This window comes from Syngnathus leptorhynchus, chromosome 17 (genome assembly GCF_054491065.1).
Source record: "Syngnathus leptorhynchus isolate UIUO chromosome 17, UIUO_Slep, whole genome shotgun sequence".
Classification (NCBI taxonomy): Eukaryota; Metazoa; Chordata; class Actinopteri; order Syngnathiformes; family Syngnathidae; genus Syngnathus; species Syngnathus leptorhynchus.
In genome coordinates this window covers 5983160-6011020 of record NC_141211.1, presented here as the reverse complement: position 1 = coordinate 6011020, position 27861 = coordinate 5983160, and the positions used below count along the sequence as shown (strand labels likewise).

Genomic DNA, 27861 nt, shown 5'->3' with positions numbered 1-27861 from the left:
AATTATTTATAGTACTATATGTAATACAAATACTAATACTATATGTCATTAGTTGACAAAACAAGTTTTTAAAAACGGGTTTAACGCCATTTTTTTAAATCTTGGAAACGGAGTGCTTTGACGTCACAACCAGAGTACGAAAACATGTTTTAAGATACATTATCTTTTTTTTTTTATATCAAACCGTAGCGTACGTTAATGTAGTCATTCTGCATTTCATTATCACTATTACTTATTTTATGTCAATACTGTTATTCCAGTCAACGAATATTTCCAGGTGATGCCAGGTGAGAGGGGAGGAGCTACCGAATAAGAAGGAAATGAAAAGAAAAGGAAGAGAAGTCGGAGGAGGAAAAGGAAAAGAAACACTGGACTTGGGAGCACACATTATGGCAGGCCAAAGTGTTATTTTCCCTGGACGTATATAATTATGCATGTCATAACAACAATAATAGGAGCATGTGTCATCCAAAGCAAATAAAACGTGTGGAAACGAGAAGCCAGGTAAAAACATTCCTGTTGTCGGTAAGTGAGAAAGTTATCTTAGATGAAGATGGTGAAATATGGATCGGGTACTGTACATGCTTCACTCGTTGCATAATGTATTGTACTGTTGTACTTTTGTGAATTCTATGTGCCTGCGTGAGGGTTACGCTTTATTTTCCGCTTTTATTTTCACAGCTCATAAGCTCCGTCTTCACTTGAACCAAGTCTGAACTTGCTGACAAGGTCCAGGATTTATCACGCAGGTGTGTGTGCAGAGCTTCCTGTTGTAAAATCTATTCTGCAATGGTTTGCATTTATTCAAAACTGTGAACACCCACATTCCAATTTTTTTCAGATGGCGCAGCAAGAGGAGCCTCTGTATGATTTCCCAGAGCCTACCCAGGGGTCAGAGCATAGGTTCACAGGCCACCAGCGAGGAGGCGGGTCTCTGAAGAACGTCAGCGTCTTGGACCGACTCTTGTTGACGGTGCCCGTCTGGCTGCAGTTGTCAATCAACCCTGCCACCGCCCTGCACATTCTGCAGAGGGAACCTCCTGGGGTCAGACACTCGGAAAAAACAGCTGCTTGTTTGCTTGTTTCTACACCGGATAGTCCCATCGTGCATTGTCTTGCAGACATTCCTGGTGCGAAGGTCTCGCACGTCTCAGAGGAATGTGTTGTGCGTGCGTCTGGTGGATAACAGCGTGCCATCCTTTGTGCAACAGTTTGGCATCAGGGAGGAACATTCAAGTAAGTCATGACAATTAAGAATGGTATCAGATGCTGGTTGACTTCCAAGCTATTGTTTGGGAAGTGTTCCGGCTCTATGATTATTGTTGGGGGCCCATTTTGTCGGAATGTAATTATTTTAGGGGGCGTTCCACCATGTTGAGATGTTGACCACAGTTTACTTGTCAATCTCAGCTCTGTCTCTGGAATCATCAGCGATCAGCTTTCCAGACCTGCCAAGACTGGTTTCATTCTATTGTGTCAGCAGGTAAAGCTCATTTTACATTCTACTATGGTTCGCTTGGTCATATGGGCAACATAATATACGAGTGTATTTAAAAAAAAAAAAAAAAAAGAATTAATAGGAATTTATGATACTTTTGTACCAGAGATGTATTACCCTTTCCTCTGGAGCTTCCTGAAGCCATTGCTAAAGCAACTTCCCACAAAGAGCTGGAGTCCATCTCTCACATGGGAATAGGTTGGTTTCACAAATTTTTTTTTTTTTTTTTACCTCAATACCGGTTTCACCCATTCACAGGACATTAAGATAGGCTTAAAATAGAAAGGAGCATGCTCTATTTTGAATACGCTGCCATTTTGTTTAAAAGCAGCTTCATTCAATGATAAAGCGGCCTGGAAATATACATTTATATAATTCTTACTTCTGCATGAAACGTTGTGGACTGGTCTCTAATTTCTGTAAATAAAGCACCAACAATTTCTTCACTAGAATTCTGGAGCTCTCACCTCAATGTACGGGGGCCGCGGGAGCCCCCGAAGACCCAAACGAGCAAGGGGAAGACTCCAGACTCTTCGGTCTCAGCCCAACCTGACGGTCCCGCACAACCAGTCTCTTCGGCTCCGCCTGCTCCCGCCACGCAACCCGACTCAGACAACCAAACGACTATCGCCGAATGTGACCAAAAATCGGATCCGAATTCCGTTCTGTTTCGAGAGTTTTGTCCCATTGAGACGCGCAGCCCCAGGGAACTGGACTGCGGCTCGGGCCTTGGCGCGCTGTGCTTCATCAACCCTCTTTTCCTTCAGTCTGACAGCAACTTGTCAAGGCGGCGCTTGATGAAACGCAGCTTCAAGGTGCGGGTGTCCACCGAGACGTCCACCCTGATGTTGCCCCCGCTCGCTTCGCCGCCCCCGCCCCCACTTATGCCCAAGACCAGAAGAAAATGTAAAGCCCGAACCTTGACAACCCAGGACTGCCAATCACCACAAGCAGTGGAGGAACAAGTAGAGGCCAAGCTCCCGACATTGGTGGAGCATCCTTTCGATGACCCTGACTACATGCAGCCATCCTCAGCCATCACATCCTCCATGTCTCCCTCACTCTCTCCCTATCCAGTTGAATCCGTACCACCACTTCCTCCCAAACTGTCTACCGCCCCGCGCAACCCTCCCGCCACTTGTCCGACCACTTCCACGCAATATCAATTCCCATCTCTTTCGCCCAGGGCTCCACTCGCTGCTTTCCCTTATCAGTCCCCATCTTCCTCTCCCAAGGTGCCCTTCTCTCTGTCACCCTTTTTCTCACCTTCCTTGGCTCATCTGGTAAACGCCAGTGAAACATCAGCGACGGAATCCAGGGTGGAGCAGGAAGTAGATGAGGATAACGGTGTGGAAGAATTAAACAAAGAAATGGAGTCTGCCTCTTTGGATGACACAGATAGCTGCAGTTCCTTCAGTAGCCTTGAGGGGACGGTAGAGATGCAAACACCAGGCAATGATGGTGTGCAGCAAACAGCATCTTAAAAAAATTGCTTAAAATAATGTCGTTTAGTTATACGAGTGAAGTGAATAACATTCTGTAAACAGTTTCTATTAAAATGATTTTGGGTGCACTAGTGTACACCTTACAGATCTGAGGTCCTAGATTTGAGTATTGTATGGACAAAAAAAGCCATACTATTTCATTGTGTAGTCTATAACGAATTGTTTCGAAAGGATTACATGTTCAGTAAGTTTTATCAAATGTTTTATTTTTGCAGATCATATTTTCTGAAAAAAATGCATTTCATTGTTTTGACATTTGTCCAAAATTAACAAGCTATGGCAGTATTTTGATAGTCTAAACATGGAAAATTAAAGCTAGGTCAACATGTTTTGGACTGTCATTATTTCATGTTTTGTTGTATGCCAGGAAGTACATCCAGGATGTGTCAGCAATTTGAAAACTCATGACCAATGCTGAGGTTCCGTTTACAGTAGCTCTGTTCTAATTTTGTGACTCTATGACTTGGTGAATGAAGACTCAAAAGAAGCCCCAAAACTGAACTTGAGAAACCTCATCCTCCATATCAGCACCAACAGGAAGAATCCACTTTGCTCAATGCCAAGAGGTCAGCGTTAAGTTTGTCGTTGTCGTCAAAGCGCTCAACAAAGGACTGGATCAAGCCTGATGCACTGCCTTCATACCGGACCAGTTCGACACTCTCCTCTGGAAAAGCACAAAGTAAGAAACCCAAGTCAGTGAGTGTTTTTTGGGGCGGGGTCCAGAAAAAACCCTAAACTAAACAGCTGGGGTTTTCTTATATTCACACAATGCGAGTGCGATGCTAATACATGGTCCTCTGCTGCGGGGTTCGAACGTACCAGTGATTCTGGTGTTGGCTTGGACAAACATCTTGCGATCCTCCTTCCGCAGCAACACCGTGTCACGAAGGCGCAGGAAGTTGTGAGTGCCGTTCTCGCTCACGGTGGAGTAGCCCTCATAGAGGGCCCGCCCTTTGTCTACATCCGCTGTCGACTTGAAGACCTGCAAGATGCAGAATGTGAGATAAAAGCATGTTTAAAAAGAATCCATTATGGAAATAGTCATTATAAATCGCTCTACTCAAGAGTAACGGCAATCTTTACTGTTTCCATATGTGGGCTTTGAAATAAATACCTGCAGTTTACAAAGGAACTTATGGATGGCGTCCTTGCCGACGGTGCGGATCTTGCTTCTGTCTAGTGTGATGCGAGCGTCTGGTTTGCCGTCGGCCCCGGTGACCTCCTTCAGGCCCACCAGACCTTTTCCGGCCTCAAGCAGCACGCGCAGGATCACAAAACGTGCCTGCATGTGAGCCTGGGACAAGACAGCCACGTTTTGTCTTTGATCCTGTCATCTTGGAGGACCGCAAGGTTCGTCCATTGCTCACCTGTCTCCAGCTCTTGCTCTCAGGCGTGTAAAACTCCAGGCCCAGCAGTCCGCCTCGCACCATGCTCAGCCAGTTCACGTAGACCACATCGTCAGCGTCCTGGCCCTCATGCCCGAAAATACTGCAGCACAAAAATTGCAGTGGCTAATATTGAAAGGCTTCCTTAGGCTTAGCAAAAAATAATAAAAATAGCAACAATCACATCACCCACCTAAGCACGTCCTTAATGAGCGACAGGTAGAGTCCCACACACTCGGCTCTGCATTCTTCATAAGAAGAGGCAAGGGTTGAGAATTTACTATCCCAAGTCTCGCTGTCCTGGTACCAACTAGAAACCTAAAAATACACGCACACACCATGAGGAAACTATGTATGTCACATAAAGGCTGGCTTTATATTGCAGATCTAAGAACCAAACTTCTAATATAATGCATTTTTTTAAACTGCATTTCCATGAAAATTTCAAATAACACAGATCAATACATATTGGATTTAATCTACAAATGGAAGAGAGACTCACCGGTTTGCCCGTTTCTGGGTTGATCACTTTGTTTTGGTCAAAGTTGAACTTGCCCATGTCCTGTAGAGGAAGCCACACATCAACATTGTCCACATACAGCAAACAGGCCAATGTCATATTTTGTCACAAATCATTATGTTGACAGACCTGGACAAACAACTTGCCACTTCCGTGACCCAACAATTCATGGAGGCCAACTTGCACCTCAAACGATGGACTTTTCCACTTGACAAACAAATCCTGGTGCACACAAGGCCACACAAATTAAAAATTTGAAAGTGTGGATTGTAATCGAGTGGTCATTTAGGTTGCCTCACCTTGTCGTCTTCCTCCAAGAATGTTAATTTCTCTTTATCTGTAGAGTAAGCCACGGCCAGAACATTTCCGAGGGAAACGTTTTTAAAGCCCTCAGACTGCCTGATGTCATCATCTAGTTTGAGAAAAACACGCACGTATTTTTTGAAGTGCAATAATGAACCAAAACAAGAGTCTGTTAGCAGACGTACAGTTGGGAATGTTGATGCCAGCTGGGATGCCACTGCCAGCAAAGGTCAGGACGTCGAGGGAAGTGAAGTCCGGTTTGAGGAAAGTGTCTTTCTCAAATTCCTTGGGCCAGGGAAGCTCAGGGAGCAGCACTTCGGCCGAGCTTACGAGTTTGGCGAAGCGCTCGCTCATAGCCTTGTTCACGACCGCCACGAAACCTAAAGCAGACATGGCGAGAAGCTTGTTAAGAATGGCGGCAAAACGAAAACCCCAAAGATTCTCCGGCAAACTACCTTCAAACTCTCCTCGGGAGCCAAAGGGGTCCCTGTAGCTTTCGATAAAGCCAATGTAGCTGAGAGGAGGGTGGGGGGAAACGTCCAACAGATTATAAGCAGAACCTGAAGGAACCTGGAATAAATTCTCCTCTGTTAAATGGCCTCACCTCTCCACAATCGGTCCCTTGTCTTTAATCCAGTATCGCGAGCCTTCCTTGTGGGCTTCCACCGAGCCCAAGGTGAAGCTCTGCCTGTACTGCTCGAGCATCTTCCTCTGGTTCTCGTTGGCGGCGTGGTCCTGGGTTTCAATTGAACCGGCAAGCAATTTGAAATCAACCGCCGTTGCTTGAAAAACAATCAATCCTCTCACTCACCTGAGCCTTCTGAAGATAGTAGCAGACCCTCTCCATAAGTGGGGCGTAGTCCCCCCTTTTCACGGAGAACTCTTTCCCCTCAAAGTCAAAGCACCCGCAGGAGGATTCACACTCTCCATCCACCGTGCAGTCTGTGCAACAGTCGAGTGCGTTAATGCCATCTCCTGCATATACCTTTGAGTCATCCCGTTTGACGACAGACCTTTCTTCACAGCGGAGGCCAAGCGAACCTCGTAGCAGGTTTTCTCGCCATTTTGACTTTTGAACAGCCGGGTGTTGTAAGCGGACAGTTTCTGAGGAACACAAGTGGCAGGTAAGCATATCGGACAGAAAAGGAAATTAGCTTGGTTTATACCAGAGATGGGAAAAGACCCGCTTGTTTTATTTTTAATCTGGCCCCACAAGTGTTTTCGTTATAAAAAGGACTGTAATTTGTGAGCCAGGCTTACCTTGGAGTCAAGGAACTTCTGTGCCAACTCAGCATCTTCCAAACAGCAGTTCCCTGAGAAGTAGGTGGTAATTCCCTGAAGAAAAAAGCCCAGTGTGACAAGACATGAGCTGCAGTATGATCACCAACAACATTTTGCTCGGAGTCTGCGTTTGAAAGACGAGATCCCACCTTGTCGCCAAGGCCCAGTTGTTTCTGTTTGTCCTTCAGGGAGTAGATGAGACATGAGCAACTGTCCCACAGAACACCAATCTCAGCAGGGTCCTCACGGAAAGCCTGGCTGGCCCTCACTAGAGCATCCAGCTTGTCCTGATTGAAATTAAGATTTGGTAAAAAATAACATAAAAATAAATAAAAGAAGGAGACATTTGTAGCAGCAGTTTTATGTGGATCTATAACAGATCCAAAATTTTGGTACCTTTGGCAAATTTGGGACAAACTTGGAATCTCCAAAAGACTTGTAGTTTCCCATGTTGGCATAGAGACCTGCTGCATACACCAAGAAGGCCTGAAAACAAACAGAACACAAAAAGTGATACTTGATGCACAACAAATGTGTGAATAGAAACTACGGTAATAAAATAAAATAAAATAAAGAGGACGTACCTGGTACTCCTCTGAGGTCAGTCCAGCCGCTGTTGCTACAGCTTGCAGCTGCGTAGGTGACTGCTTTTGGAAGATCCTCTGAAGAAGGACAAAGATGACAGGCGATTCCGGCGATGTTTGCAGGAGCACAGCAAGTCCTCCATACCTAAGACACAAGCATTGGTTGATTTATTTAACATTTAAATGAATTTGATTTATTGCACACCTTACCCACACCTAATCACAATTCCCCATCTGCCCCCATTAACCTCTCGCTGTTCTCATCAGGGCTTGGTCTCTAAGCCCCGAAACGATGCATGTAATCAATACATCAGCTGCTCCCCCCGGCCCGAGAGGACGGCGAAGTCAATGACGTACCAAGAAGCACGTGACAGATAGTGGGCATACATCTTCTCTTGCGGGGAGAGCAAGCGAAAAGCCTCGGCACAGTCGAGAGCAGAGATGCCGATGTCATTTGGTAGGAAGTACTGAGAGTCCACCATCTTTGAGTGCGAGGGTATCACAGATGAGAAGTAACTCAACTCTGGAAGAAAGTGGGGAAAAGAAACAGTGAGAACAGACATTTAGATAAGTATTCATTCATTCATTCATTCATTTATAAAACTACACAAATGCAATACGTTTCCATTCATTCTGTGCAAACTAATTCGGCCGCCATCCGCCGATCACGTTCCAAGTTATCCAATGAAAATTTCTTATTATTAAGTGTTAAGCATTTGGTGTACAGTAATTGTATACTGGAAGAAGGTTTAATCGCCAGCTGCTAGAGCAAACATCGTAGAACTACTAGCATAATTAGTTGCCGATTGCTTACATGCTTTTACTTCGTAAAATGGAAGTACTACTTCAACGAACTGGAACTCAAGTCACAACCTGTATTTATGAACTTAATAAATGTTGAATTCTTTCTTGTGGCGAGTTAGTAATGAATTATTGAAAGCATCAACGGGTTACCTTGTTTAATGTCGACAGCTCTGGCTCATGTCAGAGTGCAGTCTCACGCTGCACACTTCCTGGCTATATCCTCAGCCCCGCCTCTTGACCTATCACAGCTTGTAGAATTGTGATGACATAAAAACGGACCAATCACGTCATGGCACTACCGGTCTTTTATATACGTCTCACAGCAAACATTGGGGAAGGCAGTCCTGTTGCATAATATTATTACCCCAAAATATACAATAAACAAGATTGTAAATATTATATATTCATGAAGTAGAAAACATGTTAAATCGATGATTTGACAGATAGCGTATTACCATGGCCTGCCTCTCTACCTATCAGATCGCCAACATTGTGATTGGCAGCAAATATGACCAATCACTGCGTGACAAGGATTTCAAATTGAAAGTCTTACTTTGGAGATTTTTAAAAGACTCACTGTACGTATAGTTTCTTTTATAATTTCTTACTATAGTCAGTCATAAAAAAAACCCTACAAAGGTATTTTTGAAACCCTGTCCTGAAACCCTAAACCAAGTTTGAAACGCTAATTCAAACCCCCCATTTTCTAGTTTGGATAGAAGTCACACTTTAACTTGTAACGAACACTTTAACAGGTTAAAATCACCGAAAAACACGCACTGACTTCGTATCTGACTTGTTAGAATCAGTGCAAGACGCAAAGCAGAAACTTTATTGATCCCTTGAAGGTAAACAGTTCATGCATTCCTGCTGGTTACCTGACAAACTTCAGCAGAGGAATGGAAACCCGCGACTCAGTGTCTCACAGCTGTTTGAACTTTCCACTGTCTTGTCGCAGCAGCGTCACGTAGAGACGTATGAAGGAGTAGCAGACGCCCAATGCGGTGTACACGGACGTGGCCAGCAGCGGGAGGAAAGGCAGCTTCTGTTGCCATGGCGTCAAAGGAAAAATGAGCTCGCAGGCGACGGCCACCACAACTAGACCTGAGAGGTAGACCACCTCCAGGGGGTGAAGCAAAGACCCCTGCCCACTGAAACGAGACAACAGTACAGCAACATTTTCTACATAAAGCCTCGTGCATGATGTACTGTATTTCTGTGTTGATAATAACTAACAATATCAACTCATGTTGATGTTACTGATATAAAAGCGTGGAGGAAAAGGAATGGGGTGAGTTTCTTGCACCTGTGGAGTCTTCCCAGAGTAGCAAAAGAGAAGATGGTGAACATCAGCATCAGTGCACATTTGATGAGCAGCTCTGCCAATAAAAAAAACAACATATTTTTGTATCACTTTACAGTTGCAACACGGATGATACAATTAAAACAAAGAGGGTTAATATCAAAATATAGTGGTGCTTTGACCTAAAACCTTAATTAGTTCAAAAACCTCAAATCATCCTTTGCCATTAAAATGAATACAAATGCGATTAATTTGTCCTAAGCCTCCCAAAACAGCAACATAAAATGTCCATAGCACTCCGTTTCATAAAAGCACAGCATACAGAATTGTACTTAATACTTGTACTTCATTTTGTCTCGTACTGTACCTGCCGGGGTGAAGAGCAAGGGAAAGAGCGAGTAATGACCCGCTGCGCTGAGAAGCAAGAAGATCCCAGCGTCCTCTCTGCTCTCAACTGCCAGCAGACTATGTCAAAGGAGAAAAAGTAAAGAAAATTTCAAAATGACAAACTATTATTTAGCATAGACAAAAACGAGGAGTCAATCCTAGACCTGAGAGGGAGGATGGCGATGAGGATGGCTTTCTCGTGGACGTGCCAGCCGAAGGCAAAGGAGGCGAGCGCACACAGCAGCAGGCAGCGTAAAAACCCACGGGCGCCTCGAGGACGGCGCCAGATGGACGCCAATGCCGGCTAAATAGAGTTTCGGGCAAATGCACAAGGGCGTCAGGTCGGGCCAGTAATTTGAAACCAAGATTGTTATTTCTGTGGGCAATAATAAAAATAGCACTGACCAGGATGGACAGCAGAGTGCAGATGAGTGTGACGGACGGAGTGACAGAGGGAAGGACAGAGTGTTGGAATTCTTGAACCAACCCGCCCGTCATGGAGGCCCGAGGGAGTGTTGACTCATTCAGAAGCTTCAAACGAACTCCTGTCAACAATGTTGATTATTTTAAAGTCATCATTGTGGATTCCCAGTAAATAAAAATACGCTGCATTTTTATTCTTACCCAGCGTGGCTAGGCTTTTATCCAGGATGTTGTAGAGGGCCCACACGTTTGGAGCCCAGTAGGCGTGACAGAGTCCTCGTTTGAAGGGGAAGAGACGGGACAGCACCTGAGGAAGCTGACCCTGCAATGGCACAAAAAACAGTGATTCTTAAGTTTGGCCATCCATTTTTTGTGTCCTTATTAAGGTCCACTCACCATAGTAATAAACGGGCCAAAGGAAAGCGCGCACACAGAAACCACAATGCTGCCGAGAGCGAGCAGGCGAAGCGGGCTGAAGCTCCGCCATCTAATGGAGCCATCTTCAGACAAAGAGAACAAACAATGGCGGTTGTTCAACACATTTCGGTTTTTATAAATCAGTCTGTGTGGATTGAATGTTTCGGGCTTTTGTGTCATACCATGGTCACCGCGTGTCAAGCAGTAGCTTCTCAGCAGGAAGATGCCGTAGGCCGGAGCCACGTACAGGTAGATGTGCTTCAGGTTGAGGAGGATGGCAAAAAGCAGCGCCCCCTGCAGGTGCTGAGACTGTTGAAGACAGAAAGACGAAGTTCAGCGCGTGGACTCGATAAAGCCGGAAATCGTTTGAGTCTTTACCTGCAGGTGTTTGGCAATGGACAGCAGCAGAAAACCAAAGAGGAAGCCATTGTACTGAAAATGAATGTCTGAGGATGGCTCTTAAGGAAACGGGAGTAACTTCCACACCTCAACTTCAAGGCTGTGGTATTCTCCACCAGCAATCCGAGGTAAAGGATACGGTCAACAATGAGAAGGCCAAAGTTCCAGAGCAGCAGCACAGCCAGGATAAAAGACGGCTGATTCAAGATGTCCCGTGTTCCTTTCCGATCACGAACGCACCTGCAGCATCTACACACATCACATATCACTTTGATGCTTATTAATTGCACAAATTGTTACAGATTTACACGGGTGGTGGTGTGAGCTGCACTCACTCTCTGGCGGCGTAGATAAAAAGCAGGTCTGTGAAGATGACTGACAGTCTCTGGAAGAGGACGGTCGCCGGACTGGCGTAGTTTAGGTTGTCCACCGACAACATCTTGTTGTCAAAGTGCCGAGCGACATGGGAAAGGCCGAACTCAAACCAGGCGAAAAGCGGTGGGTAGTCCAGCGTCCACTCGGATGTATTCTGAAAGAAAGACTACAAATTAAGTCCCTGGACCAACATTTAAAAGGACAGAAATTTGTTTTAAACGCACCTCATGGTACCACCTGGACACTGGCAAGCTGTGTGTGATGGCCAACCAGTTCCTGTGCACCTCAAAGTCCGTAGAGTGACTGCACACACAAATAAACAGTCAGGAAAAAAAATAAAAAAATCTAACAAAGTGGCCATGCAATTAAAGCCCGAATAAAATAGTAAAACCTAAGCTCGTTAAATTGTACGATGCGTTCCGATTTACGTACACATTCTAACCTAGATTCAAAAGGTGAAACAGCGACATCTTGTGACTGAAGCTACGTAGCACACATTTGAAAACGAGGTTAAGTTTGAATCAGCATACTCTGTATGTGTCAGTATTTGATAATAAAAAAAAATCTACTGTGCAGTGTACACAGAATATAAAATCAGAATCTGAAAAAAAACAAAATCATACAGCCAACAGGTGTTTATAATCTTGTGGCAGTCAGTGTTAGGCGGATGTTAACAGAGTATACAGGAGCTGTTTTAAACCATCGTATGGATCAAACAGACTAAAAAAACACAAAATGTCTTCGTCAATAAATATTTCGACTCACTAGGCGTTGATAAACAGAGCTTTAAAGAGGGAAACCCCCAGAGCTAACGATGGAAACCAGTTCCCTCTATCCACCGCGGTGGCCACCATGACCGCTCGTGTTGTATTTGAATTGAGAACTTTATTGACAACAAGAGTACAGTGCAGTTGTACATCCGGGTTGTCATCAAACAAGAAAGTGTTGCTTTTAATTTCAAAACTTCTTCAATTTTCATATCACTTTGACTGTCAAAACGGGACCCGGATGAATACATTGTTGCGGCGCTGGACGCTGGGGCGGCTCCAAAGGTGGAGAGGTAACAAGATGACTAAAAATTGATGTGCAATTGCAAATCTCCATTTTGTCCTTGGCCCTCTCACCAGCTACTGATGTTTGTATTTGTGCGGCAGATCTCCATGTTGGCACCCCGGGGGCGACGTTTGACGTGAGGAAGGTTGAATTAACTCCTCTGGAGCAGCGAAAGCTTACGTTCGACTCCCACGCCATGGTGATTGAGCTGGCGAGTAGTGGTGAGGGAACTACTTAGCGTCATTGTGGAAACTGGAAAGATGTTATTGGAGGCGAGGGTGATTAGAATGGATTAATGCCAGTCTCATTTTCTTGTTCTATGGTTATCATCACACTCCAGGTTTGGAGAAACGCCAGGCCGAGCTGATCGTCTCCGCTCTGGTGACGTTAGCGACGGCCAACATGGACATTGTCTACAAAGACATGGTGACCAAGTCGCATCAGGTGGGGAAAGGGGAACTCGGTTGTTGAAAAGGTCTCGCAATTACTCTCCTGGTTGCTCTGTGGCTGACAGTTGATGAAATCAATATCTCTCGTCACAGGAAATCGCACTGCAACAGATCATGGCCCACCTGGACGCCATCAGGAAGGACATGGTGATCTTGGAGAAGAGCGACTTTGCTAACCTGCGCTCTGAGAACGTAGTAAGACTAAGGAGCAGATGGATTCCACATGATATGTTTGGTGGATTTTGCCTAAAACGCTCTCTTTTTGCCTTGCAGAAGATGAAGAGAGAACTGGAGCAGCTGCAGAACCGACTAAAGGTGAGATTATGGTTGACGTGTTTATCTGTGAGTGAGTAAATCAACTGTCTTGATTTCAGGAGGAGAGTGAGAAAGTCCGAGCAGAGACCAAATTGGATATCAACCTGGAGAGAAGCCGAGTTTCTGACATGGTGAGGGTGAGAGTGTGTCTGTACTTAACTCAACTGAACTCCTTGTGCCTTATCAGTTCACAGAGCAGGAAAGAAAACTGATGGAGACCAACACAGAGTTCCACCAAAAGGTAAAAGCAAATTAAAACTTCTATTATCAGCCAATGTGGCGAGCATGTTTGACATGCCTGTTGTATGTTGACGTGTACTTTAGAGAACCGAGCTAGAACATGACAACATGGAGACCAGCAAGAAGATGGACCTGCGGGTGGCTTCGCTTAAAACGGTCTTGGAGTCACTTAAACTGGAGACCATTCGCTACCTCGCAGGTAGCAATTCTCGATGGGACTTGCCATTTGAATAAAAACTGTGTTTAGGCTCTGTTATTTGAAAACTTGTATAAACCCTGTGTTTTATGTTTCCATAGCGACTGTGTTTTCCTGCCTGGCCATCGCTCTGGGGGTTTACCGGCTGTGGAGGTGACGAGCTCTTTGTGCCAGCAGGAAAAAGTGCTTTTAACGCTGCTGCAGATTTTTTTTTATTAAGTAAACATGTACATGTCAAGACGAGGAACATGAGTTTACTCATTTGTTTTATCATAGAAAAGATTGTCTACATAAGTTGTTTTGAAGTAAAACTAAGAACTGATTTTGATTAGTAAATTTTATTTTCTTAAACAAGGCACACAATTAGTATTTTTTCACCCCATGTGTCAAATTGAGCATGTTTGCATAATGATGAGACAAAAACAATTAAATTCAGCAAAACTTTATTTTTAACTTGAAAGCAGAACAATTAAACCAAAGAGCAATCACACGAAAAAAAGTTTCTGAACCTTTATTGAAACTACACCTTTAAACGTCACCAAAAAAACAAAAAACAAGTGCTCCGCAAGTTTGTTTTAATCAGGTGCTCTTCCACGGATCAATAAGATTGACGCTTACCTTCATCGCGGCCACAAACAACTCAACCCCTGCAACTGTCAGTCATCAAATCATCCAAAATGAGGAGTTATAGGAACAAGGTGACACCAGTTCCATTCAAATCACTGGTACGCCATTGATTCCAAAAATACTTTAATGTATAAATTAAACCATTTACACATCCAGCCCGAAAAGGAAACATTTCAAAGCAACAGTGTGACGTACTCGGCACAAATACCAAAATGTATTCAAGTTAATCGCCGACCAACCAAAAACTTTTTCCTTCAAAACAAAGAAAAAGCGTAGCCAATAAGCTACTCACAGTCTCTTCTCTTCTGATTGCACGTCAGTTAAAAGAGGCTCCTCTTTTTCCTCTATCTTCACATCGCGCTCTCCGTCGTCCTCCTCGGAATTAGCTTCCTGCTTGATCGAGGCGGCGACGGCGCATGACTGAGGAACCTCGTCTTCCTCTGCCTTTATAAAGCTGCCGAGCGGGTGTTCGCTTAGCACCTTGTTGGGCGACGGCGTCATGTCCATGTACGAAGATGTCTGAGGGGGATGACAGAGGCGGGTGAGACAATACCAAACAATTTTTTGTGGGGGTGACGTCATCCCTGATACTCACATTTTTATAATCCTCGAAGCAGGAAGGATGGAAGTTCTGTGTTGAGAGAAAAGGTAGCAGAAAGTGATGAGTCAGCGAGTAGTTTAAAGAGTATCAAAAAAAGTTACATCCACTGCAAAAAGGCACGCACCTTATCATCAACCCTGATGGCGTTTTTGAGGAACCAGTCCTCCTCTTCCTCCACCCAGTAGCTCTCGAAAGGCTCCTGGCAGATCTCGCACAACTGGTTTGGTCAAGATGTTTACAGATGTTTTTACCACAGCAGTGACAAATTTGCATACAAATTGGGGTAATGTAAGAAGGGGGAACCTACCTCTGCGACTTGGTCTTTGGCGGCCTTAACACTCTGGAACTCCTTCTCTTTGGCCGCCGCCTGGTTCTTCTGAACCTCCTCCTCGTTCTCCTTCTCAAAGAACAGGCTCTTGGCCCGTTCCTCCAAATCGGCGATCTCCTCAAACTCGACCCAGTCCTGGCAAAAAAAAAAAAAAAAAAAGAGAACATTTAACCACGTCACGCTTTCCCATTGAAATCTGAAAAAAGAAACCAGCATCTGATTTCTTACCCTGAGGCCATAATACCAGCGGCGGTGCGTGATCTTTTTGCCAGCCACCTTGCCGGCATGGTTCTGCCTGAAGTGCCAGTCCAGGTGGTCGGCGTACAGGTCGGTCTGCGCAACAGTGAACCTCATGCTGCACAGGCAACACTGGTTCCCTGAGTACAGCTTGGTCACCACGCTCTCATAACGTCTGACAATGAAAAGCGTCAGTGAGTTAACCTACCGAAAGACTGCTACATATCGTAAAAAAAAAAAAGAAGAAAGGTGTAGCTAAGGAGTTTTCAGTAGCGCATAAGAACGTGTCGAAGAACAATTGTCACAAAACTCACAGTTTCATGTTGTCGAGCTTGAAGTTGGTGAGGTCGGGGAAATCATCCTCGACCTCCTCTTCTTCTTCCTCCTCTACATGAGGCGCCTCAGGTGCTACTGAAGATAACTCTGCTGTGTAGGAACAAAAGAAAAACTCAATATTAACAAAATGACGGGCCTTCCTGGTATAGCAGTGGTCAAAATGTGGCACAAAATGGTGCACTGACCGCTGGTGGAGGCCGTCGGGTCGGGCTGTGACCCTTTGATGATGCCGGTGGAGATGAGTTTAGAAAGCAAGTCGTTGACGTCGACTTGACCAAAGTGGTTCTCTGCAGGGGGCAATTGGGGAGCTGCTGGGGGAACAGAGACATGTCAGATACACTGCGGGGTAGTATTTGACCTCTTAGCATCTCAATACAACAAATGCGATCTCACCTGGCTGTGCAAAAGGTGCTGCGTTCTGAGGCAAGAAAGGCTGGTTCATGTTCAACACGTTCACCTGAGAGCACCAACAAGTACGAATTGTCAGTTTCTTTTGCAGTTGAAATTGTCCCACCGAAATCAAACTGAATTGCACTCACCGGCTGCTGCATGTTACCCGAAGCAACCGTGGGGTTGAAGAATGGGGCGGAGCCCGGCTGGCTGAACGGAGGACCGGGCAGCATGTTGAAGTTAGCCGCGGGCTGCGTGGGGAAACCCATCGGTGCAGGGTGGAATTGAGGGTTGATGGGCTCTGGGAACGCTTGCGGGGCCATTGCGAAGTTTTGCGCCGGTTGGAGGTTGTTGTCATACATGGGAGGGAGCATGGGACGCATGGGGATGTTGATTTGAGGTCCAAACCTGGGGGGACCCTGCTGGCCCTCAAAGAGAGGCATGTCAAAGCGGGGTCCCGGCTGGCCGGGTCCATCAAAACACATTGGACCAGCAGACCCTTCCAGACGCATTCTGGGGTTTTCAAAGGGTATTGGTCGCTGCTGCTGCGACTGGAACGCCATTGGTACAGGACCGGGCCCCAGGTTGTTGTCAAAGCACTGGACTGGATTCTCAAAGTTTCCAGGTCCTGGTCCGTCAAACCTTGTGGGGCCCAAAGGACCGTCAAAGCGCCCCATATTGTCCGTGCTCATCAATGATCCCTGTGGTACGTGCGGTCCGTTAAACCTCTCTGGCATGTTGTGATGAAGGGGCATGCCTTGGTGAGGACCCTCAAAGTGGGACGGCTCACTGTACCAGCCTGGTGGGTGCGCTCTCGATGGGCCCATGTGTCCGGGAGCATCAAATCGGGGAGGTGGGGGGCCTCCCTCGTGGGGAGGGGTGTGTCCAGGGGAATTACTCAACTGATGAATATTAGACAACAGTGCACCAAGCACAGGACCTTGGAGGATAGATTGAGGAGCTAGGGGAACTTCGGAAGGGAGCGGCCCGTCATCAGAGTGTTCGCTGTTTGGACTCTCAAAGCGCGGAACGGGGCTCATGTCGGCCATGTCCTTCTGGTGAAGCGGCGACAGGCGTTCACGCTCAAACATTGGGAGCGGAGTTTCCAGAGCAGATGGGCTCGGACAGTTCCTGGGAACCAGAGCGCCGGGGTGGGGGGGTCCGTCCAGACGCCGAGGGTCCGGGTGCCTAGACTCTGCTGACGGGACGTACCGCCGTGGAGCGTCATATCCGCTCTTGTGCTCCTCGCATTGACGCTCAGTCAAGGGCGAGTTCCACTCTCTTTCACCTGGAAATTAACAAAATGAATCGGAGACGAATTACATTAACTCGTCAACTGTGCTTCTTCGCCTTCCACTTGGACACAATGTGATCAAAGTATGGTGTAGACTCACTGGACTCTCTGGGGTCAGCCCTCCTCCTGAATCGAAGACCTGGCAGAGATTTAAGGGCGGGGAACTCTTTGCCGTGGTTGTACTCCTCTATCATTGGGGCCAACGGAGGTCGGGATTCTTCGCGTTCTAAGCTTCTCCTCTCGTCTGTTAATGAACAAAACAACTTTAGAGTGACACATGCAAAATAATATTCTGGCTGCTGGCCGATTGATGGTTGCCTCACCCAATTCCCGCGGTGCCCGGCCTGGCCCTTCGCATTCCTCCAGACCGTCCCAGCCTTCCCCGGTGGAGCGATGAGCTACCTGTGTCTTCTTTAGCTTGGACTTGTGCTCAAAGTACGTCAACTGAGCCTGGTCCAAGGACTCGGGAGGCGTGGTCATCAATGGCTTCTTGCCAGAAAAGTTGGCGGCAGGGTCCCAACTTTCTGGACGCTGTTGCTTCTCCTCCTGATACTGGAAGAAGTTCTTGATCTTGTGAGCCATATTCAGGAAGTCCTCCTGTGAAATTTCACCACTCTCCAGGCTCTTGCTTGCCTGCAGATGTCAAAATTCCAGGCAATGCCGTCAAAATCAGATATGACAGTTCTCAGAAGTCGAAAGAGTTCATATTTGTTAAGCAGACATACCATTCTGAGCAGGTCTTTCTTAGTTGCGGTGTTGAGGACTTCGGGTATCTGAAGGTTGGCATCCACGCTGAGACGATGTTTTGGGGTACGGGGGGTGGTGGGCCGTGTTGGAGTGCTGTAGGTTTTATGCCTCTGTGGTCCAAGCTTGTCATGAGAGTCTCCTGGCTTAAGACTGGAAGTGCTAAGACATACAATTTTGTTAGGAAAAAGTACAGCTGGAAGGGGCGTGGCAAATGTCCATTACTTAACAGTAGAGCTGACCGCAATCGAGATGAACACGAAACATTAAGAATATGAACGACTCACTTTTTGTTCTCATCCCAGCCACTCCGCCAGCGTGAAGGAGCATCTTTGGCCTGTTTGCTGCCTCCATCCTGGTTCCGTGGTGGGTCTCTGGACTTGGACCGCCGGTCGTCCCCAGGAGTCTTCGAGCGTCGGTCGTCCCCCAGTGTCTTGGACCGCCGGTCGTCCGCGGGAGTCTTGGACCGCCGTTCATCCGCGGGAGTCTTGGACCGCCGTTCATCCGTTGAAGTCTTAGAATTGCGATCGTCCGCCGGAGTCTTGGAGGGACGATCGTCCACCGGAGTCTTGGAGCGCCTGCTCTCCGCCTGGTCCTTCTTGGCTGCCGGTCGTTCATCCCGCATATTCTTTCCGTGCAGTGGCTCATCACCCTTGGGCCTCCTGGATTTACCTGCCTTGCGTGACGGAGACAAGGAGGTGCTCCTGGTTCTGCTCTTGGGTGACGACCTCCTGCCTTTCCTCTTTGGCGAGGAGGGAGAGCGGGATCTGGACCTTGAGTGTGTGCGTTTCCTGGCGTGTGTCCGGGCATTGCCGCCGACCTTCTCCGCAGACACGCTGCTTTCACGCTTGTTCCCTAAGCCGTTCTGCAGCCTTCCTCTGTAGGCTTTTGGCAACTCGGGCACCCGCGGCGACTCGTCTCTCTTGTCGCCACATTTTTTCTTCTGCTCGTCCACTTTGTCATCTTCTGCCTTGTCCAGGGGACGTTTCTTCAACCGGGGGTCTTTCTTTGAGTTGTCTGCAGACTTTATGTTCTCAACCTCAGCCTGCTTGTTTTTACTCTGGACATTTTTAATCATCGGAGAAGACTTTATGTTGGGCTTCTCCTCCTTTTTGGGAGTCCATACCTTTTGTGAATGGAAAGTTTTTTCAGCTGCTTGTTTTTCTGGCGTGAAAACAGGGGTTACTATGGCAGGAGGGACTTCCCTTTTCCCAACAGGTTGCTCTTTGCTTTTAGAGACAACTGGGGGTCCTGTGCGGTTCAGACGTGGGTCTCTAGTGGGTAACTTTGGGTCACTTGGGGGCTGGGGAGCAATCAGGGGTCGAACCACAGGGGTGGGCTGGCCAATTGGCTTCGGGGATGCCGCGAGAGGGGAGCTTGGTAGTATAGTAAATCCTCCAGCCTGCAACACAATATTTTATTAATACTAACTCACACTGAACTAAAGCAAACGTGTGAAAGACCTTTCGCAAAAACCTGTCTAACATTACATGTATTCCCTACTCAGGCCAACTTTACGATTGAAAAAAGAATATACTGGGACAAATTACACCTATGAACACAAAATTATGAACTTTTGTAAATCCAGTTAAGTTTTTGCCTACCAGCTGTGCTTTGGTCTGCTCCAGTTCCAGCTCAATCTTCTTCTGCTGAAGCTCAAGAAGCTGCTTCTGCTTGGCCAATAGCTGCTGTCTGATCCGCTGCTCTTGGGTCAAGCTGGGCTGGATTACCGGCGGAGGCGGTTGGGAGGGGGTAGGCCGTGGAGGGGTCTCCTCAGACTACATTCCGAATAGCGGATAGAAATGACACATTTAGAGATTAAAGAACAAAGTCCTCCAGGTATGATGAGTTCCAAAAAATGCTTAACTTTTATAACTACACACCTGTTTTAAAAACTTTGGGTTGACGTGGATGCTGGCATTGACTGTTGGCGGCAGAGGTTTGATTGGCCACGCCGGATCCACGGAGTTGACCCGCACGTCAAGTGCATACAGTTTCTTCAAAGGGAACACTTCATCCCATGTCGATCGCAACTTGAACAAACTCTTTCTGGTGTTCTCATCCACCTACAAACAAAGTGTATTGCTTGGTCCACAGCTACTCAGAATAACAAAATTGTCCAATGCTTAACCAATCAGTAATTTTTTACTGCAGAACACTAACAAGAGACTACATGTTAAAGCAAGCAACAAGTGTGGCTTGTGACTGAGTTTAAGGAAATGTAAAAAGGCATCAAGAACAACTGTACCTTTTCAAAGACACATATAAATGAAGTGATTAGGTTTTTAGCAAACACAGCGACGTACTCTCCTCCAACATTCTTCACTATGGAATCCACTAAGTACAAAACTGGAAGCTTCTCGGCTGCTGGGGCCTAGAGCGATAGAAAACTCGACAAGTTTAGAACACAACAGGGGTTAAAAAACATTTTACAACAAATGCAAAATGCTCAACAGAAGCAAAAAGAGCCCCCCAAAAATAGTTTTGACAGGCTTAGTCCAGATGTTGGAGGGGGGGGGGGGGGGGGGGTGTAGATCCTCGTGGCATCATTCTCAAGTTAAAAACATCCTCTTTGAAAATCAGTCCAAGAAGATTCAGGCCAGAGTCAATGAGGGAAAATGTCCAGAAAGGGGGGGGGAATACAAAAATGACGTTGCTTCCTAAAGACAGTTTTCCTCCAGAGTGTTTTTCCCATGAACCAACCTTGGTGAAAGTCTTGGCACCCAACAACTCATCACTTTGTTCTGGAGTCGTTCACAAAAAAAAAAAAAAAAAATCATCGCATGTAACAATAACCCTTAAAAAAACATTTAAATTTTTTGGGGAGGCTTTTGAAAACTGCTGCTTTCAAACTGCCATGACACGAGTCTATAACTGGACCACGCAGCATCCGTGGAATGATCTTTTTTTAACAGCGTGACAGTCAAGCTCAACTTTGTCAGGAACAGGGAACCAGACTTGCGCCAATAATTTACACTGGGAAATAAAAAAATGACAAAAAGCACATTTCACATTTTTTATTATTAAACATTTTAGCCAGTCAAGTTTCAACAGTTTCAAAATTCACTTCCGGATCGAAGCAGGGGGTAGGCGTGATCGAAATGTGTTGCGGCATAAGGCAAAATGCAAACAATGAGCACTTGGGCGCACTGCTGATTAAATTTTACTTAACTAGAAGCCCACATTTGTTGTCCAGCTAAGTCTTACTCCATTTGTCACATTAAGACTGAGGGAAGGGAGGAAAAAAAACACTGTGGTCTCAAGGAGCAGGTTTTTATTTCTGGACTGAGAGAACACAGTGAACGTTCAAACAAATACACAACAACTAAAGAGGCAGAAATCCACCATAAAAAACAAACTTCTATTGGAATAATACGTATTTACTTTGCTGCATTGGGTAATCACTGTTCTGTGCTGAGCTCAAGGTCGAAGCTGCTTATCCCATATGGAGGTCGCATACTAGACTATATGGACCTCAAGTCTACGCGAGCAACAACTCGGAATGTGCCAGTACTAAATTAATAGCAAATAGATAAAGCAGAGAATCTGTTCATTTTTACACTGTCTTCTTGCTTGACAATATGCTTAAGCTTGGAAATGCAGTGTATATATTGTACAATATAGTACTAAGACATTTAAATTCAGTTATTTATTTTAGGGGAAAATAACTTCTTACTTGACGCAGAGGCCTAAAAATAATACAAATTACCGTTTAAATCGGCCCGAATTGCACGCCGAGACTAAATTCCGGTCGCAAATTATATTTATCACAATTTAGGAATCGTAATATACGCGATTTATATCGCCCCGCCTCTTAATTTCTGCACACCAACTTCCTGTTTGACGACGTTACATATTGTGGCCTGCTAATGTTAGAAAATGTCGAATAAACGTGGCCTGAATTGCCAAGTGAAACAACAGGACGGCATTAAATGTCACTGTAGGTATTAGTACAAACAATTATCGTCGAAAACATTTCTTTTGTGGAATATTTTTTATGGTGGACTTTGCTTCACTTAAGTAGCACGAGGGAGTGCTTCGATAAACCTCATCAGTAACACACCAAGTATGACTGTAATTTTACTTTTATAATTATAACTACATAGAATTAATTGTTTGTATTCTGGCGTTGCTAACAGAAACGTAACCAAACAAAAGCGAAGGTGAGACGACATGTTGTGGATAACTAACGCCCGACGCCATGTTTAAGATAGCAAGCGGCTACCATACATCGACACAATCAACAATCAGTTAAATCAAAAAGAAAATTCTTATCATAAAAACCTTGCTTATTTGTGCTTCAATTATTGCGACGATATCCTTGGCGAAGTTGACGTTTTCCTCGGCCAGAATGGTCAGCATGTTGATGTGTGGCTTGCTGTTGAACGTGAGGTCTTCTAGCGAGGATTGATACTCTCGGCAGGCAACTTCCCTCGCCGCGCCGTCGTCCATCTTCGAGCGGGGGATAGCTACACCAACTTCGTCGTGAGCGTATGCATTGAGGAGCAGACAGTTCATTAACTCATGTGGCGAGCCGGATTCCTCGCGTAAACTCACGGTGAACCAAATAGTTTTGACCGTTTTTGAGCGACGTTAGAGGGCCGTCTTGTCCCCGCTGACGCCGACAAGAAAATGGCGTTAGTGTCTAAAGGGCTTTATACGTCACCAACACAAAACGCGTCAACGCGTTGCTATTGGCTCGTTTTATTTAAACGGAAGCAAATGTTTTATTGTCATTGGCTCCCTCAGTAAGAGACACAAAGAATAGCCAATCACAGTGGCGAAAAGTGGTGCGAGTTTAACTGTTACGCAACGAGTGTCGACGCCACATGGAAGTAAAATATTTACAAAATGAAAAACAAAAGGGCAAACAAATGTTCCACCTCATTATCGTATAGCGAAATGATTCGTAATATTTGGCCTTTCTCTGTATTGATTGTTGACGTTGCTCTAACAAGTGCAGCAACTGTAGTTGTTTCCCACGGATGAAACGGCAGGCTGCCCCCTATTGACAGAAAGAGCGAAAAAACGCCCGTCAGTTGATAGTCACCACTTGCCAACCTTATAAATCATTGAATGGGAATAACAAAACTTTACGTGCATAATTTCAATTGGCTCAGTTTAAGCATTTTGGGCTTTTTGTAACAGTTCACTTGAGGTTTTATTCATGATTATTTTTTTAGTTGCATGGCTGGCCTCGTGTATTCGGTCTACAACTGGCCTTGTTGCTGTTCCACGGACACACACGACAAATTAATGATTATAAAATTAAACAGTAGGTCCCGTTTGAGAAGCTTCACATGACACTAAAAGTGATTACTTATCAAAGTCTTTGCTGATTAACTTCCTGTCATAAAAAAAAAAAAACATTGCAGGGGGATGGTCTTGTCTTTAAAACGACATTGTTCCATGTTACCTGTACAGAGTTCTTCAAATAAGAAAACAGAATTCAAAATACAAAAGTAATGTTGAATGTCACCCAAAAGCAAATTTTGGACGCGCTATTTTAAGAGAAAGCACGTGACACAGGGGAGCCAGTTGGACATTCCAAAGCATGTGGTGCCAAGGAGATCCTCCCAGTGATCCATCCAGGAACTATAATGACTATGTGCCAAAGATGAAATCACGATGATCATTAAAAAGTATATTTGTCTCAAGCGTCCGAGTCCTCGCTGCTGTCCCGGCTGATCTCAATTTGCAACGACGGCAGGTTGTCCAGCCGGCTCTTCTTCATCTTGTGGCTGAGACGCTCCTGCTTCTTCTTGATCATGGCGCCCCACACCTTCTGCAGCGTCGAGTCATCTTCTTCCACGCCTTCCTTCTCCGTTCTGCTACCTCGGCGTCTCCTGCTGCGGCGCGAAGACGAGAACATCCCAGATGACCCGCCCCTTGGCTCAGGCTCGCGACTTCCCGTCTTTTCCTCTTTGTCGCCCAGTCGGCTCCATAGGCTGCCTGCACACAAGGATTGGAATAAAAAAAAAAAGAGAGAGAGAGAACAAGTGCTACAGAAAACAGATGAATTGATGGATTGAATTCAGGGATGAATTTACTTGTCTTTCTGTCTTTGGATGACTTGGATGAGCGGCCTCTGTCCCCGCTGACAACGCCCAGTCGACGGTGCACGTCACTGACTGCTTCTCTGGCGGGGGGAGGCGTATCTCTCGGGGAGACGGGAGAGTCAGAGCGTCCCCTTTCGGGTGAGTAGCGCCTCTTCCCAAGCCGTTGTCGGACGTCTATAAAAACGGAAAGAGTGTAATAAATGGCCGTTAAAGTGCCATGGAATGCCAACAAACTCTCCTTTATTGTACTACATGAAAAAAAAAATGAAAAAAAAAACCTCTTTGGTGTTATCTTGGTCCCAAGCGATTATGTTTCAGACAAAACTAATGCTTAGCCGCTACTTGTATCTACAGGCAGTTATAAACCTTTTTGGAATGTGTCAATCCTTACGGATTTTCGGTATTCGCAGCAGGGCTTGATCCCTAATATACTGAAAAGCAGGAATGAGGCTCACCTGTTTTCACACTGTTGACTGCTGGGGGGTGCTGTCTATGCTGAGACAGCCCCTGTCTCTTCTCCTCGAGCAGCTGCCGCACGTCAGTCACCTTGGTGGGTGACGGAGACTTGGCTCTGCTTTGTGATGCGGACCCTCCAACCCTGTTTCTGCTCAGGACAAGACAATGGAACAGCACGGGCTGACATGAACAACAGTGAGGAGAGATTGAGGTAACTGTGGCAACATTGAGTGTAATTTTACTAACATCAAAACATAAATCTGCAATTCATACCTGATGCTCTTCAGCTGCCCTTCCAGCTCATCTGCATACATGGTCATCTTCTTGCTCTTTTTGGGCGATGGCGTTGAGATCATTTTCAGCTCCAGATCGTAGTCCATCTCGTCCGATTCAGACCACGGGGACGGCGAGCCCTGCAGCCTGCTCCGGGGCCCGGCCAGTTGAGGCCGCGAGGACGGGGCGACCTTGTTTCCTTTCTCTTTGAACTCTACCACTCGGTCATCCGAGTCCATGTCCTCGTCATCGTAGTCTTCCTCGTCCTCTTCCTCCTCCTCCTTGATGGGCTCCTCGGGCAGGTTGACCAGGTCGGCTGCATTTGTGAAAAGTCGCGGTGTCTTTCTTTATACAAATAAATCCTGACTAAAAGGCTTTTTTTTTTTTTTTTACCGGAATGTCGATGTGTGTATGGTGGAGTGTGTCCCATGCTGTCTCCAATGAGAGGTTTCTTGCTCTTGCCGTCTCGCTGGATGCGCCGGTTGTGGAACCTTCTCTTCCTGAGGAAAATAAGAAAGGCAATTGTGTACTTTTTGCAGGTGGTGACAGGGCTTAGTTGCCACTGTAATTTCAAAGGGAGCTACGAGGAGCGTTGACCCACCAGGAGTTGCTGAGAATTCCCCTCATGCCTCCGTAGTTGGGATTTCCGTACTTCATGTAGTACCGACTGCGCCGGGCGGCACCCAGCTCCTTCTTGTCATCTGAAGTAGAATATGAAAAAAAATCCCATTTAAGTTAGAACACCTACGCTTGCTCACATGGTGGTGCAGATGCAGCTGTCGGGGAGGAGACCTTCGGTGGCAAAGCGAAGAAGGATCTTGTTTCCTTTAAAGGGCTTGATGGCAGGACGCAACTCATTCTTCAGCAGCGATTCTCTCTCGGCCCGTGACAAGTCGTTCCCCTGACGTCAAATCAACAGAAATATTCATGGACGCCATTAGTTTAGTGCTCCCCTTTCAAATTTCAATGAAAAAAAACCCATTTATTATTATTATGTACCTGACCAGCCTCCAACGCGCGTTCCTCTTCCCCTTCGCTGTCTTTCACGCTCTCCTCGTTGCTTTTCTTCACCTCATCATCCACCTCCGCCTCTTCTTCTTCGTCACCGTCATCCGACCCTCGACGACCTGCGATCAAACCTCTCGTGAAGACATTTAGCCTGACCGTGTCAGAGATTCATTTGTTCCTTTACTGACTTTTGCCGGGCTTGCCCGGCTGGGTGTCGCTCTCCGTATTTGTGATGACATCGTGTGGGTCGGGCATGCGGCTGGTGTTGATGAACGCCCTGATGGCCGTGTTGTCATCTAACCAAACCACATTGCCTGGGGAAACCAACTGGTAATTATTTAAAGGGTTCATATCACAGACAATTGACTTTTTATTGTTTGTTTACAATAAAAACACCCATTCTAAAGGGAAAAATGTACTGGAGTGGAGTGCAAACGCTCACAGGAAGTGTCGTCAATCCACTCAATGTGCGCAGGGGGATATTCCTTAAAGTACCCAAAGATGTCCTGTGTGCTCATGTCATCAACACCCATGATGTGGACGGCCTCCATACGCACTTTGGGGATGGCTGAAGACATGAGAGCACATACAATAGCCATTAAAACCACAAAAATGATCCTTTTGCAGTCTGCGTCTCTTCTTACCTTTCTTAACGGCATCTTTATCCAGGAAAATGTTCCGCTGAGTGGTGCTCACCTCCCCATGGAAGTGGAAACGCCTCGCTCGCTTCTCTTTCTTCTCAATCGCCTCCTGGTGGGAACACAATCAATGTGTCCTTCAACATGTAACAGCAGAGAATTCATGTGGCGGATTCTTCTTTTTTTTTTAACCTTTGAATTGACATCAATCCCGGTGATGAATGCTCCAGCTTTGTTCTCATAGCGCCTGCCAGTATCCTGCGAAAAGGGCAAATCACTTGTGACAAACAAATCTTTGTGGACCTGAACTGAACCAGAACTCTTCAAAATCAATGAGGGACAGACATCTGAACCCAAACAATGCAGTAAAAACAATCAGGACGAGATCTGCGAGGTGTGGATAAGAATTTACACACAAACCACTGACCTTGAACAGTATAAATGATAATTTGAGTAAACACACAATCAAAAGATGAGATTATCAATCACTGACACCACAGCTCATGTGGACAAATTAATTTGTTTATCCCAAAGGGCAAGCAATGAATGGAAAGCAACAACCATGAAAAAGCCTTTAAAACATGCAAACAATGAAACTGATTGTGAATAAGCCGAATGAATGGACGTCGAACAACACAACGGAATTATCTAACGGTGTCAGAAAATATTAAGCGCTGATGCTTTTCAACATGCGTCGAATATTTAAAGTGCTCGCTGCCGATACGAGTTTGGAGGCAACGCCACGGGGTAGCGCCAGCAGGCAACAAGTGACAGAAACGCCTGACTTAATTCAGCCAACCGTGTCTAAAAGTGACTCAAAACCTCACAGTGAATGGATGAAAATGATGTTCTAGACCGTTTTCCCCGGGCCGAGGTCGAATTATTGTTACCACCCCCCGGCTATCCCTTCACAGTCCCCCGGGACGCAGAAGACGCCAGCACCGTGTCTGGTGAGGCCCAACACGGGACAACCTACCGGCAGCAGAGGCTTCACCGACCGGTTGATGGAGATGTCTTCAGCCTGCAACTCGCTCTGCTCCACCTCCATGGGTTCAGCTTCGCGGGTACCCTTTTCGGACTCGGAGTCCGACTCAGAGTCGGAGCGGTCAGAGCCGCTGTCCGATTTCAGCGCCAGCCGCGAGCTGCGCGTCGCCGCCATGACACCGCTGCGAAGAAACGGCTAACTACTGTTGTGATTGGCTGTTTAACTTCTTCTATTTGTTGTTTTGTAGCGGTTTGCAAATCGCTTATTGACTATTTACCGCCACCAACTGGTACGGAGTGGTATATTTTATTTACAATTGACCCCCAGCACACACCCAAAATGTTGACGTATGAATGCAATGGATAAACATAAATTTATAGTACCTCCGCCATCTTTTGTAAAAGCATTTAAATATTCTGCCTGTTATTGTACATCGCAGGCACAGCAC

General features: G+C 46.0%; 6 protein-coding genes across 12 annotated transcripts; 2 read left to right on the top strand and 4 right to left on the bottom strand.

Moving 5' to 3' along the window:
• The first annotated feature begins 320 nt into the window (after nt 1-320).
• LOC147043394 (uncharacterized) lies at nt 321-3487 on the top strand. Of its 2 annotated transcripts, none has more exons than XM_085935166.1 (7): nt 321-504; nt 682-749; nt 842-1045; nt 1122-1236; nt 1411-1483; nt 1605-1696; nt 1949-3487. In XM_085935166.1, the coding sequence occupies exons 3-7, from the start codon at nt 842-844 to the stop codon at nt 2980-2982; spliced, it is 1518 nt and encodes a 505-aa protein (XP_085791292.1). In that variant the 5' UTR covers nt 321-504; nt 682-749; the 3' UTR covers nt 2983-3487. The 2 variants fall into 2 exon arrangements, with proteins under 2 accessions (XP_085791292.1, XP_085791293.1); XM_085935167.1 differs by having other exon boundaries at nt 321-525.
• dpp3 (dipeptidyl-peptidase 3) lies at nt 3189-8173 on the bottom strand. The gene is made up of 19 exons (XM_085935162.1): nt 8031-8173; nt 7434-7599; nt 7077-7221; nt 6889-6978; nt 6642-6779; nt 6472-6546; nt 6225-6315; nt 6023-6153; nt 5816-5946; nt 5667-5725; nt 5397-5591; nt 5208-5320; nt 5038-5130; nt 4891-4950; nt 4582-4706; nt 4371-4491; nt 4118-4297; nt 3823-3985; nt 3189-3667 (listed from the first exon to the last, which is right to left on the bottom strand). Exons 2-19 carry the CDS (start codon nt 7556-7558, stop codon nt 3528-3530), a joined length of 2175 nt encoding a protein of 724 aa, XP_085791288.1. The 5' UTR covers nt 7559-7599; nt 8031-8173; the 3' UTR covers nt 3189-3527.
• A 499-nt stretch (nt 8174-8672) lies between these two features.
• Nucleotides 8673-12062, bottom strand: alg8 (ALG8 alpha-1,3-glucosyltransferase). Its single transcript, XM_085935165.1, has 13 exons — nt 11950-12062; nt 11409-11487; nt 11145-11338; nt 10949-11058; nt 10789-10856; nt 10593-10719; nt 10390-10493; nt 10195-10315; nt 9976-10115; nt 9735-9874; nt 9551-9648; nt 9187-9259; nt 8673-9031 (listed from the first exon to the last, which is right to left on the bottom strand). The coding sequence occupies exons 1-13, from the start codon at nt 12036-12038 to the stop codon at nt 8803-8805; spliced, it is 1572 nt and encodes a 523-aa protein (XP_085791291.1). The 5' UTR covers nt 12039-12062; the 3' UTR covers nt 8673-8802.
• On the top strand, nt 12019-13936 carry ccdc90b (coiled-coil domain containing 90B). The gene is made up of 9 exons (XM_085935168.1): nt 12019-12244; nt 12339-12458; nt 12578-12681; nt 12780-12881; nt 12960-13001; nt 13061-13132; nt 13189-13242; nt 13326-13440; nt 13539-13936. Exons 1-9 carry the CDS (start codon nt 12037-12039, stop codon nt 13592-13594), a joined length of 873 nt encoding a protein of 290 aa, XP_085791294.1. The 5' UTR covers nt 12019-12036; the 3' UTR covers nt 13595-13936.
• Nucleotides 13864-22638, bottom strand: pcf11 (PCF11 cleavage and polyadenylation factor subunit). 6 transcript variants are annotated; one of them, XM_085935160.1, is made up of 17 exons: nt 22279-22638; nt 20243-20368; nt 19878-20060; nt 19599-19772; nt 18282-19396; nt 17976-18147; nt 17574-17883; nt 17351-17494; nt 16106-17244; nt 15960-16023; nt 15752-15877; nt 15545-15656; nt 15222-15405; nt 14973-15128; nt 14790-14882; nt 14660-14695; nt 13864-14583 (listed from the first exon to the last, which is right to left on the bottom strand). In XM_085935160.1, the coding sequence occupies exons 1-17, from the start codon at nt 22510-22512 to the stop codon at nt 14353-14355; spliced, it is 4599 nt and encodes a 1532-aa protein (XP_085791286.1). In that variant the 5' UTR covers nt 22513-22638; the 3' UTR covers nt 13864-14352. The 6 variants fall into 6 exon arrangements, with proteins under 6 accessions (XP_085791286.1, XP_085791287.1, XP_085791284.1 ...); XM_085935161.1 differs by having other exon boundaries at nt 15545-15653; nt 15752-15874; XM_085935158.1 differs by having other exon boundaries at nt 15545-15653; nt 17976-18156; nt 22279-22637.
• A 676-nt stretch (nt 22639-23314) lies between these two features.
• ncbp3 (nuclear cap binding subunit 3) lies at nt 23315-27612 on the bottom strand. Its single transcript, XM_085935163.1, has 13 exons — nt 27405-27612; nt 26621-26686; nt 26435-26540; nt 26233-26358; nt 25979-26104; nt 25782-25909; nt 25575-25683; nt 25384-25483; nt 25176-25282; nt 24783-25098; nt 24509-24657; nt 24045-24227; nt 23315-23946 (listed from the first exon to the last, which is right to left on the bottom strand). Exons 1-13 carry the CDS (start codon nt 27585-27587, stop codon nt 23648-23650), a joined length of 1998 nt encoding a protein of 665 aa, XP_085791289.1. The 5' UTR covers nt 27588-27612; the 3' UTR covers nt 23315-23647.
• Nucleotides 27613-27861: the final 249 nt, after the last annotated feature.